Source organism: Musa acuminata, chromosome BXJ3-4 (assembly GCF_036884655.1).
Source record: "Musa acuminata AAA Group cultivar baxijiao chromosome BXJ3-4, Cavendish_Baxijiao_AAA, whole genome shotgun sequence".
Classification (NCBI taxonomy): Eukaryota; Viridiplantae; Streptophyta; class Magnoliopsida; order Zingiberales; family Musaceae; genus Musa; species Musa acuminata.
In genome coordinates, this window is record NC_088352.1 from 27,672,777 (window position 1) to 27,683,849 (window position 11,073).

The following is an 11,073-nucleotide window of genomic DNA, read 5'->3' on the forward strand; positions in this document are numbered from 1 at the left end:
ACGATATTTTTGTTCACCAACGGTACTAAAACCCGTGCGATCGACCGAATAGAAACTGCAATTGAGGTGAAGATCGCCGGAGGCGACTACGGACGTGAAATTTCTGCTGCCGAATTAATTTCGGTCTGCTTGCGGTTACAGTGCCAGACTGAGAACGGCCGCTCAGCGATGGAAATGGGTCGGGTAAGCGAATGATATCGAAATACAAATCCAAACCCGATTGTCTAGCTATCCAAATCCGATATATCATCAACGATAAGGCAGATGCCGTTAATTAGACTACGTAAGTAAATGATGATAAATCAATCAACTCGACGGAGTATATGCAGGCAATGTGACAAATATACTTAGAAATCCTGTCATTTCCATCCGCGCCGGAGATGCGTGGCTTTCTTTTCGTCGGAGTCACGAACCGATGATTCGCCGGGGTGGAATCAATCCGAAGACAGAAAGTCTTGTCGAGGGCCATTTCTAGCAACAAAATTTGTGGTACCCAATTACCTCTCCGTGCATTTCGGGTTATCGAATATGCCAAAGTCGGATACGAACGATGACGGAAATGTTACATTCCCTGTTGTTTAAACGTTCATCTGTTCCATTGTAGAGTCACTTCGTGTTCTGCACGCAATCATTTTCTACATTTTGGGCTGCTGCTGCAAGGATAACATACGTCCGTCCAATTTCTACCAAGAGTTGTTTACGTAAGTATGTATATATATATATCAATATATATATATATATATATATATAATAGTTATATATTGGAAAAGATAATATATATATAATGTATAAATACCCTTAATATGTGCATTACTGGTCCGAGGTGGAGATAAGGAAGCATCATCGTGGAGAGCCCTGTACCGGAGAGCATGGAGAACCCTGTTGCGATGGGCATCATGGAGGAGCTTGAGGCCCAGAGCGAGGTGTGGAACCACATTTTTAGATTCATCACCTCCATGTCCGTCAAGTGCGCGGTGGAGCTCAGGGTCCCCGACGCCATCCACGCCCACGGCGGCAACGCAACTCTCCCTCAGCTGGCCGCCGCCCTCAGCCTCCCTCCCGCCAAGCTCGCCGACCTCCGACGCCTCATGCGCATGCTGGTCCACGCCGGCTGCTTCGCCAAGCAGGAAGACGACGTGTACGCCCTCACGCCATGGTCGAGGCTCCTGGTGAGCTCCGAGCACACCGCGGTAGCCCCGTTCGTGGTGTGGATGCTCCACCCGCTCATGGTGCAGTCGTGGCACTCGCTGGGGGCGTGGTTCCACGGGAGGGCGCCCACCCCCTTCGCCGCAACCCACGGGAAGGGGATCTTCGAGACGACACGCGAACAGCCGGGGTTCGCGGCCGTCTTCAACGAGGCGATGGCGAGCGACTGTCGGCTGGTGGGACAGGTGTTGGTAAAGAAGCATGCGGAGGTGTTGGAGGGAGCGCGGTCGATGGTGGACGTGGGTGGCGGCACGGGCACCCTTGCGGCGATCGTGGCCGAGGCCTTCCCGCACATGAAGTGCACCGTTCTCGAGTTGCCCCACGTCGTGGCCGCGGCCGCGGGCGCCCGCAAGCCGAACAACTTGGATGTTGTTGGGGGAAACATGTTCGACCATATACCATCGGCTGACGTTATGTTACTCAAGGTACGCGCAACACTAGAGCAAATTGTCCAATTCCTAATCCTTGTGAAGCAACACATGTCATATATTGTGTGTTCTACAGCTTTCTCTAGAAAACAGAAAACACAGTAAAAATAAAAGCATATATATATATATATATATATATATATATATATATATATATATATATATATATATATATATATATATATATATATATATATATATATGATAACAAGTTTGGAATATTTTGTTCCTTGCTTTTTAGTTCACAGTTGACAGTTTGTCTTTGCTCTCTAGTCAAGAATGAAAGCAGCTACTAGTAGTGTTATGCAGTAGAAGATTATGGCATCAGGAGAAAGACTATATATATAAGCTTATATGTATGGATCCAACTTTATACGCTGCAGTGGGTCCTGCACGACTGGAAAGATGCGGAATGTGTGAAGATATTAAAACGCTGCAGGGAGGCAATACCATCCAAGCAAAACGGAGGCAAAGTCATCGTGATCGACATTGTTCTCCAGGGAGACGAAGGCAGCAAGTCTGATAAGTCGAGGGAGTCACAGTTGTTCTTAGACATGCTGATGATGACAGTCAGTGGAGGGATGCAAAGGGAGGAACACGAATGGCGTAAGATCTTTACGGACGCTGGTTTTTCGAGCTACACGATCAAAGGTATGGGATTGCGTTCCTTGATCGAGGTTTATCCTTGATGTTTATCGCAAGTGAAATTAATGGGGGTCAGTCAAACAATAAGCTCCTCCAACAATGGTAAGTTGAAAACATCTGTATGTTACCGAATAAGGTGATGCAAGATTGGCTCTACTACAATGCCTGAGAGTCAAAGCCAGCGATTGTTTTAAGTCAACCATATGTATGACCTATGAAAGTGCCAAAAGAATAAAAATACTTGATGACCTATCAAGGCTGTGGCTATGCTATCCAGCATTAAAAAAAATTTGATGTCAATGTTCAAGAATTCTTATGATTACTGTATAAAATTTTATAGAAAATGGAGAACAATCTTATGGTAAAATGAATGTATGGATCAAAGTGACAACAAATATATGCAAACCGCAAGAGACAACAACAAAAAAAAAAAAAGGGGTATTTTTACTAGTGCAGTCACTGTTTACTCGAACAAGCCGATATCAACAGTGCAGGCAAACTTGATAATGAGATCAAATCCTGGGATTCCTGCTTTATTTCTTTTGATGAGACATAAGAAAGAGTTTTAACTTACTAATGTTCATACTATCACATCTAATCAGCTTAAGCTTACAAAGGGTTTGAGAGAAAGCATTGCACCGACTCTTTTCATTATCTATTACAAGAATTAGATTTAGAGGCTGAGTGTCCACAATATTAGCTTGACATTACAAAACTCAACTAAAACCAAAGGACTGTCTTACCATAAGGCAAAAAAAATTTGGCTCCATAAAAAGACTGACATAGGACAAAGAATAGGATACTACATCGGTTCCAGCCAAAAAAAAATTTCTAAAAAAATAAAAATCGACTTACCATAAAGTATTTAAAATCAAAACAATGTTTTTATACAAAAGTAAAGAAAACCAACTCGAGATAAAAAATAAAAAAAAACTTACATGTGACAATGAAAGATATGGCGAAGGAGGACCAAAGAACTCATTTGGCAGTAGTCCAAGCAGAAATTTTCCTCTTCTTTCTCCTTCTCTACCTATTGATCCTCGGTCGAGTTCTCTGAATCCTCTAAGAATGCAACCAAGGTAACGAGTTTAAGATAACAACAACTATTCTCATGAATCTACCAAAGTCAACAAGAAAACACTAGAGCATGCAGCTTTTGAAAATTACATCATCCTTTCTTTTCAATACCAAATGTATCTTCAATTCCGCTGCTCACCCTTTTTCTTCTTTCAGCTATCATGTTTGAATATGCCTGGCAAGCAGGATCAAAGTGGCTTCAGTAAGTTTCACATATATCCTATAAATAGCTGAAAATTCTGGAGATATAGAGTAGCAAGATCTCTAAACTCCATATTAACTCAGGTTAAGAAACATAACACGGTTTAGATTTTTCCTTGACCTGTTCCGATGTGAATAAACTATGGAAACATATTCAATCTTATTTATACATATATTAGCAATACAATAGATAAAATATTTATACATATACCGGCCAAGAGGGTGGACAAAGACCTAGTGAAGGATATTCTTACCATGTGTATTCTTGAACCATACCCTGTATAAGTTGTTTTTATTTTAACATTTAATATGTTATTTCCCCAATTCTGGTTTCTATTTATACGATGATTAGATCTCTATGGAAACCAATATTAATAATTACTCTCAATAAGACCCAATAATTCCTTGGCCATCTCTTTCAATCTTCTCTCTCGCTTTGATCTACCTCTCCTCTTCCCATCTCATTTTTCTAAGAGGATATCTTCTTCCCTCCAATAAGAAAGTGCTTCAAGAGGAGATGTTAATCATATTAGAATTTAGAAGGATTTTGGAGTCCACAAGATATGACACACAAAAGAGGCACAAACTTATACAGTAGAAGAAAAGATAATATCAGCTGCTCAATTGATTTAGATAGAATTAGATTAATTCTTTATCAGCACCACCCTCTAAACTTATAAATATGTACAATTCTTAGATTCTTTTTCTTCTAATAACATATATATATATATATATATATATATCAAACGCTGATTAAGGAACCAAGATGATGCTTCATCTTTCTTATGTGTGATGCATTCTCAAAGTGGCTCCTAAGTACCAAAGTGAATTGGCTGGTTCCATTCACCTATATATACCCATCTTTTCTACAATTTACTTGGTGATTTGTCTGATTTCTGCTTATTTTTCTTCATATCATACACTAAATCATCATATAAAGAACTTCCGTTTTAAGTTTTAAGGATAGCAACATACTAACCCCATAATTTGTCCAACTGCTATCTCCTGTTTTCCGCTGCCAAAAGATCATTGCATGACCAGAACAATTGCCTATTGCATCAGGCTCACACAATTGTGAAGTTGAGGATCAAATGTATGAACAATATTCATTTTACGATGGCCTCTTAAGCTATCTCCCAGAAAAATTCATGGCATCATCCTATTTCAATATAACATCAAATGATTGCTTGTGGATCCCGATAAGACTCTTTCTCTAATTCTTTTTCTCTTTTGTAAGTCCTAAGGGACCATAGGAGGTTTCGAGGAGGCTGATATTTGTGGACAGACATGCAAGGGTGCCGTACGACTTAGGCAAATCTAGCTAAGTATGTGACAATGTGTATTCTTGAACCATACCCTACATAGGCTGTTTTTATTTTAACATTTAATATGTTACTTCCCCAATTCTGATTTCCATTTATACAATGATTAGATCTCTATGGAAACCAATATTAATAATTACTCTCAGTAAGTCCCAATAATTCCTTGGCCATCTCTTTCAATCTTCTCTCTTGCTTTGATCTACCTCTCCTCTCCCTATCTCATTTTTCTCTCTAAGAGGATATCTTCTTCCCTCTAATAAGAAAGTGCTTCAAGGGGAGATGTTAATCATATTAGAATTTAGAAGGATTTTGGAGTCCACAAGATATGACACACATAAAAGAGGTTGGTTCAGTCACAAACTTATACAGTAGAAGAAAGATAATATCAGCTGCTCAATTGATTTAGATAGAATTAGATTGATTCTTTATCAGCACCACCCTCTAAACTTATAAATAAGTACAATTCTTAGATTCTTTTTCTTCTAATAATATATATATATATATACATATATATATATATATATATACATACATATATATATATATACATACATATATATATATATACATACATATATATATATATACATACATATATATATATATATATATATATATATACAGGTATATCAAATGCTGATTAATGAACCAAGATGATGCTTCATCTTTCTTATGTGATGCATTCACAAAGTGGCTCCTAAGTACCAAAGTGAATTGGCTGGTTCCATTCACCTATATATACTCATCTTTTCTATAATTTACTTCGTGATTTGTCTGATTTCTGCTTATTTTTCTTCATATCATACACTAAATCATCATATAAAGAACTTCAGTTTTAAGTTTTAAGGATAGCAACATACTAACCCCATAATTTGTCCAACTGCTATCTCCTGTTTTCTGCTGCCAAAAGATCATTGCATGACCAGAACAATTGCCTATTGCATCAGGCTCACACAATTGTGGAGTAAGTTGAGGATCAAATGTATGAACAATATTCATTTTATGATGGCCTCTTAAACTGTCTCCCAGAAAAATTCATGGTGTCATCCTACTTCAATATAACATCAAAGCACCCAATCAATACCAATCTTCTCTAAGATCGATCCAATTTTGGCCACATTCTCGATCTTATTGCCAGAAATTAGTCGAACTCAACTAGATTCAACCAAACTCTATCGAAGTTGGATGATTATGGCCCATTCTAATTAATTTGACAGCCTCAAAAGAAAAAAAGAAAAAAAGAAAAAAAAAAGAGAATTTAGGTAACAAAGAACAAAGGTGAGGAATAGAGAGAGAGAGAGAGAGAGAGAGAGACCAGCCATTCCAAGCTCAATAGCAGAAAACATTCATGTAGCTGACCTTAAATAGTTGGGAGATTACTACTACTAGTTAAGCCTGCCATTATAAGTATGAAATAGAGGAGGCATAGCTGGTATTATGTTTGTTATTCACTACAACTACCACATTAACTAATTTTGACCAAATTTGTGAAGAAATAAAGATACTCCCACAGAGAAGATGTACTAAGATTCACAATCAATCCTATATATCATGGGTACTTCTCTCAAATAAATCTTTTTTTCTTTGTTTGTCTTTGTTTTACCTAATAGTTCACATGTATGGTGACTATTTGAATTATATCTTATTAGTTTTGTTTTTGCTGCATTTTTAAACTTATGATCAATCCTTTCAATTGAATTGTTATCAGCCAATGCTAATCCCAATACCAATCTTGCAACTCTGGAACTAAACCTTTCTTTGTTCTGTGGGCAAAATTTATCAATTGCAAACAAAACTGCTATAAGAAGAAGAAAATATCAAGGATAATAACAACATAATGACCCCTAAGAATAGACTCTTCAGTTCTTAAAAAAGAGTCTGTTCAACGTGATAAAAACCATGGTTAAACAAATCAAGCTTTGCTTGTAGAATAAGACATTTTAGACAGGTTTACTGATAAAATAGGAATGACTTTTGTAGGACAGATTACAGTCATGATAAAAGATACCTCTATAAAGCCAGCTCTTAAAGACCGATGCATGTTTTATCTGTTAACAAATGTCGAAAAGCAATTATCTTTCTATTATGTTGATTCGGTCTACTCCCTTGCAGAATTAGAATATTCTAAGTAGATCCATTAGAAATAAGTGATATTTTTCAATAATTTCAAAAATATGAAAGTAAAAAATGACAAAAAATGAAAAGAAAAAACAAACATAGAACCATATTGAAAGAATGAAGCACTAATAATTTCTTATCTACGATTTTAAACATCTGAAAATGTAAGGGAAACAAGTAAATCATATCAGAGTTATAAGTTTGAGTGCAAAACCTTAGGATATGCATACAGAAAGATGTACCACCATCCACATATCAAAATGGATAATCCAACACTTATTGCTGCTGAATGAAGAATAGTCCAGCTACATGCAACTACTGCAACTCCAGTAAGCAATATGGTCCACGGCTGACACCTATTATGAGATAAATTTCACAACTGAAGTTAAATATGAGACATTATGTGCACTAGTTAAACCTGGGCAAAGAACATACTTTCCAGGTTTATAAACCCTACAGACATGGGTTCTATGCTTCCACATATAAATTGAATTGCTATTTCATGCCCTCTTCAAAACATTCGTTCTTTTTTCTGTAAAAATAATAAAGTGTGTGTGACCCAAGTTTTTTGTTTCAGATTGGAGATGATGATATAGTCTCAGATTAGGATCCAGAGATCCAAGAGAGGTTCGTTTGGAGTCATCCTGAACTGACCACTCCACAGGAAGATCAAGCATATGAAACCATCAAACCCTGACCTTGCAATCGTAAGATGAGCAAAAATCATCTAAAATCGGCTAGGATATATTTCGTGGGAAAGTAGGATGGGGAACCGGTAGACGCATTTTGTGCCAGGCCATCAAGAATTAGCCTTTGATAACCAGTCTCACTGAATCCAATTGGTCACAGTTGACTGTCATCAACTGGATCCCCTGGCTTCCAGAAATCAAGGGTTTCAAGATTAAACACAGATACGATCCTGAATCTGATGACCCAAATCAAGATTGACTAATCCTACGAACCCTGCTTCTAAATGCTACCGCTAGAATTTCCTACGAGGTCTGTCCCTCTAATCATAAAAGTTATGACCGTCGAGAATCTCACAAGCCCAAGTATAGCTATAAATCCATGTTAATTAACAAAGAACACCATGACAAAAAAGCCTCTTCACCGGGAGTTTCTATGGGGTCGGGGAAGATTGAAAGGGAAAGAAGAAAAAAGATCCATAAACCTTCCCTCCCTTGTTTTCTTCCATTTCTTCAGACCAAACCTAAGACTTTCACAAGTTCGACCGTATACAAAATTAAAGACAAGTAAAATAGCCTCCAACAGTGCCTAAAATTACGCCCTGAATCAAACAGATTTGGGTTTTAAAAGAACATGCACATGATATTTGATATGCACATCCATGATAGCCTCAATTTCGAGCCGCACAACACAAAAAAAGATCTACAGCGACGAATCAGAGGCAACGAACAAGATGGACTGACCACGAGGGTTTGGTGTCCCAGACGGAGTCGTACTCGAGTGATAGGTAGTTGAGGTAGCCGTCCATGTCTTCCACCACGCCATCCTCATCGAAGAACCGGGACTCGTCGGCCTTCTCGCCGTTGACGTTCGAGCTAATGCGGAAGGACTCGCGAGGGCCGCGCGCGGGAGCCGATCCGGCGGGTGAGGGTCTCCTCTTCCGCCGGGTAAAGAAAGAGGTGGAGTTGGAATTCGAGGGGGGTTTCGACGGCAGGGCTGGGCGGCCGCGGAGCAGATAAGAGACGGAGGAGATGGGTAGCGAACGGACTGCTTCCATGGCTTCAACCGGCAGAAACTACCCTATTTGATCTTTTAATTTCATTTTATATCTGCTAGGGTGCATTCAGATTCGTGTTGGAATGATGAAGGGTGAAACCCAGTGGCTCACTGGTTGGCTGGATCAGGAGGGCCATAACAGGGGCCCATCTCGGGGCTTTGGTTATTCCCTCGATTTCTTGATCCTTCAGAGGACCTGAAATGGCAAGCAAGCCCGCCGGGAAGAAGAAAACACCCGACCGACCAGTGACCAGTGCGGCCCCATTCCGCCACCTCCATCCCCAAGCTCTGGAGATTCCTCCTTGCACTACTATCGTTTCTCACATGACGTTGTTTTTGCGTCGAAAGATTTCTCTCCCGAAAATTTCTCTGGCACAAGCTCTGGTATGCAAGATGGAGGATCGAACAATCAAGTATCAATATATTGTTTCTTAATTGAAAGCTTACCACTCTTCCTCTCTAATCAAAATATACAATAGCTTGAAATCAAGCGTCTGATCTCACGCCAACCATACATATAACAAACCAAAAAAACCTTACATAAATTCGAGAAACCTTCTTCAGGCTCGAGTTCCTGATAGAACCCCAAGAGAAACAAGATCACCATCGCTGAAACGAAAAACCTAGTAACTCAGTCCAATTTTTCTTTACAAACACTTCAAGAGAGAGAATTTTTTTGGAGATTAGTAATAGAAGCAGCCGCCTACATAGCAACTTCAGCTGTGCGTATCTTCACCTTGCAACTGCCGAAATGATCCTGCCCTTCAACTAGAAGAAGAGAATGGAGTTGAAACTTGGAATGTATCGTCTTTCTTCCAGATTCCCCCTACTGCTTTACTGCAAAAAATTAGCCAAGACCTCGAAGGGAACAATAAGCTGGAAAAGTTACTTACATGTTATAGTTCCATATCCACCGAATAAGGCAGCGTTGAGAACTGTGGTATGTCATTCCATGCCGGGATTCCGTTCCAATAGCTTATGTTGATGTCGGTACTACTCTTGTCGACACTGTTGTTGCCGTCGACGTTGCCGACGCTGTTGATACTTATTGCCGTCGAAGTCGGAATGGTGTAATTAGAACTCTCCGGCAACCATGCCATCGAACTATTAGTCCCAGTAGCAACGCATGTATTTCCGGATTCACTGCAGCCACAAACTTCATCTGTGGCTATGTCTGATACCTCGAAAGATATAAATTCCTGTTGGATCTCCAGTGGGCTACTGCTCTGTTTATGAGATTCCCCTCCGAAGATCATGGCCAGCCTCTGCTGCTGAAGCTTCCAATGGAGGTCCTGGTTGATGGAGCTCAGGAACTCGATGGAAGACACAATGCTGCTGCTGCCAGCAGCAGAGGATATAGATGGACCTTTGGTCTCATTATACAGTACCCCTGCAGCAGAGATAGGGTAATTGAAGCTCGCCTGGGTGGTAGCATCAGAAGAGAGCGCTGCACCGCGCGAGATGTCGACAAAGTTGATGAACTGGTTGCTGTTGAAGACCGTGGATGTAGCCGGATCATGGAGCCCTGAGGCGGCGGGCAGACCTATTTGGAAGTCCATGGCCACCGAAGAGGGAAGTCCATCGAGAAATTTGAGGCTGCTGCCTGTTTCGGGGAACCCAGAGAGGGGAGCCGCCGGAAGGCGCGACGAGGCCGAGGATTTGGATTTCTTGTTCTTGCGGGAGCCGCCGCCCATGGGCACGTTCCGGAGCGCGCCACCTTTGGTCCAGTACCTTCGGCAGGTCTTGCAGAAGTGCCTTGGTTGGGAGAGGCTGTAGTTGTTGTAGTAGCAGAACTTGGTGTTGGGGGAGTCGCATCGGGGGCACTTGAGCCCTTGCTGTCTCGGATTCAGTGCTGTGGCGGTGGCAATGCTCTTGCGGCTTTGCAGATCATCAGCCATTTTCGTTTCCGTGGTGGTAACGGAAGGAGAAAGGCCTCTGGAAATGACGAGGGGATTGGATATGGGGAAGAGGACAATGGATGGTTTTGTTAGTTTTCCTGCGGTGGAGGTAAAGTGGAGGCCCTATTCAATACCTTCATGCGTACATGGGATTTATAGGTAAAGGAAGGTTTGCTTGATACTTGTGATTGTCATCGAGTGGAAGAGGGGAAACTGGTCATGCAAGCAGACCGGAGGATGGTCTGGAGTTGTTGAGATGAACACGAACTCTTAATCGAGATTCCAGAGAGAGAGAGAGAGAGAGAGAGAAGCTGCAGAAGAGAGAAAGGATCTTAGCCAAAGATGTGCAAGCAAAGACTAGGAAGGGAGAGCGGTGAGGGAGTAACGAGAGAAATATTGGAGACACACCTGACATGCTGTAGAACAAGAATCAGT

General features: G+C 40.7%; 3 protein-coding genes across 5 annotated transcripts; 1 reads left to right on the plus strand and 2 right to left on the minus strand.

Annotated features, from left to right (window-relative positions):
• The first annotated feature begins 804 nt into the window (after positions 1-804).
• LOC135634961 (trans-resveratrol di-O-methyltransferase-like) lies at positions 805-2,535 on the plus strand. Its single transcript, XM_065145732.1, has 2 exons — positions 805-1,631; positions 2,018-2,535. Exons 1-2 carry the CDS (start codon positions 870-872, stop codon positions 2,321-2,323), a joined length of 1,068 nt encoding a protein of 355 aa, XP_065001804.1. The 5' UTR covers positions 805-869; the 3' UTR covers positions 2,324-2,535.
• Positions 2,536-3,024: 489 nt separating this feature from the next.
• On the minus strand, positions 3,025-8,768 carry LOC135634963 (uncharacterized). 3 transcript variants are annotated; one of them, XM_065145733.1, is made up of 4 exons: positions 8,428-8,768; positions 7,212-7,353; positions 3,468-3,531; positions 3,025-3,341 (listed from the first exon to the last, which is right to left on the minus strand). In XM_065145733.1, exons 1-4 carry the CDS (start codon positions 8,739-8,741, stop codon positions 3,310-3,312), a joined length of 552 nt encoding a protein of 183 aa, XP_065001805.1. In that variant the 5' UTR covers positions 8,742-8,768; the 3' UTR covers positions 3,025-3,309. The 3 variants fall into 3 exon arrangements, with proteins under 3 accessions (XP_065001805.1, XP_065001807.1, XP_065001806.1); XM_065145735.1 differs by having other exon boundaries at positions 3,025-3,332; positions 3,447-3,531; positions 8,428-8,767; XM_065145734.1 differs by having other exon boundaries at positions 3,447-3,531; positions 8,428-8,767.
• Positions 8,769-9,220: 452 nt separating this feature from the next.
• Positions 9,221-10,868, minus strand: LOC135635785 (dof zinc finger protein DOF5.7-like). The gene has a single exon (XM_065147120.1). It carries the CDS (start codon positions 10,636-10,638, stop codon positions 9,637-9,639), a length of 1,002 nt encoding a protein of 333 aa, XP_065003192.1. The 5' UTR covers positions 10,639-10,868; the 3' UTR covers positions 9,221-9,636.
• Between the last annotated feature and the right edge of the window lie 205 nt (positions 10,869-11,073).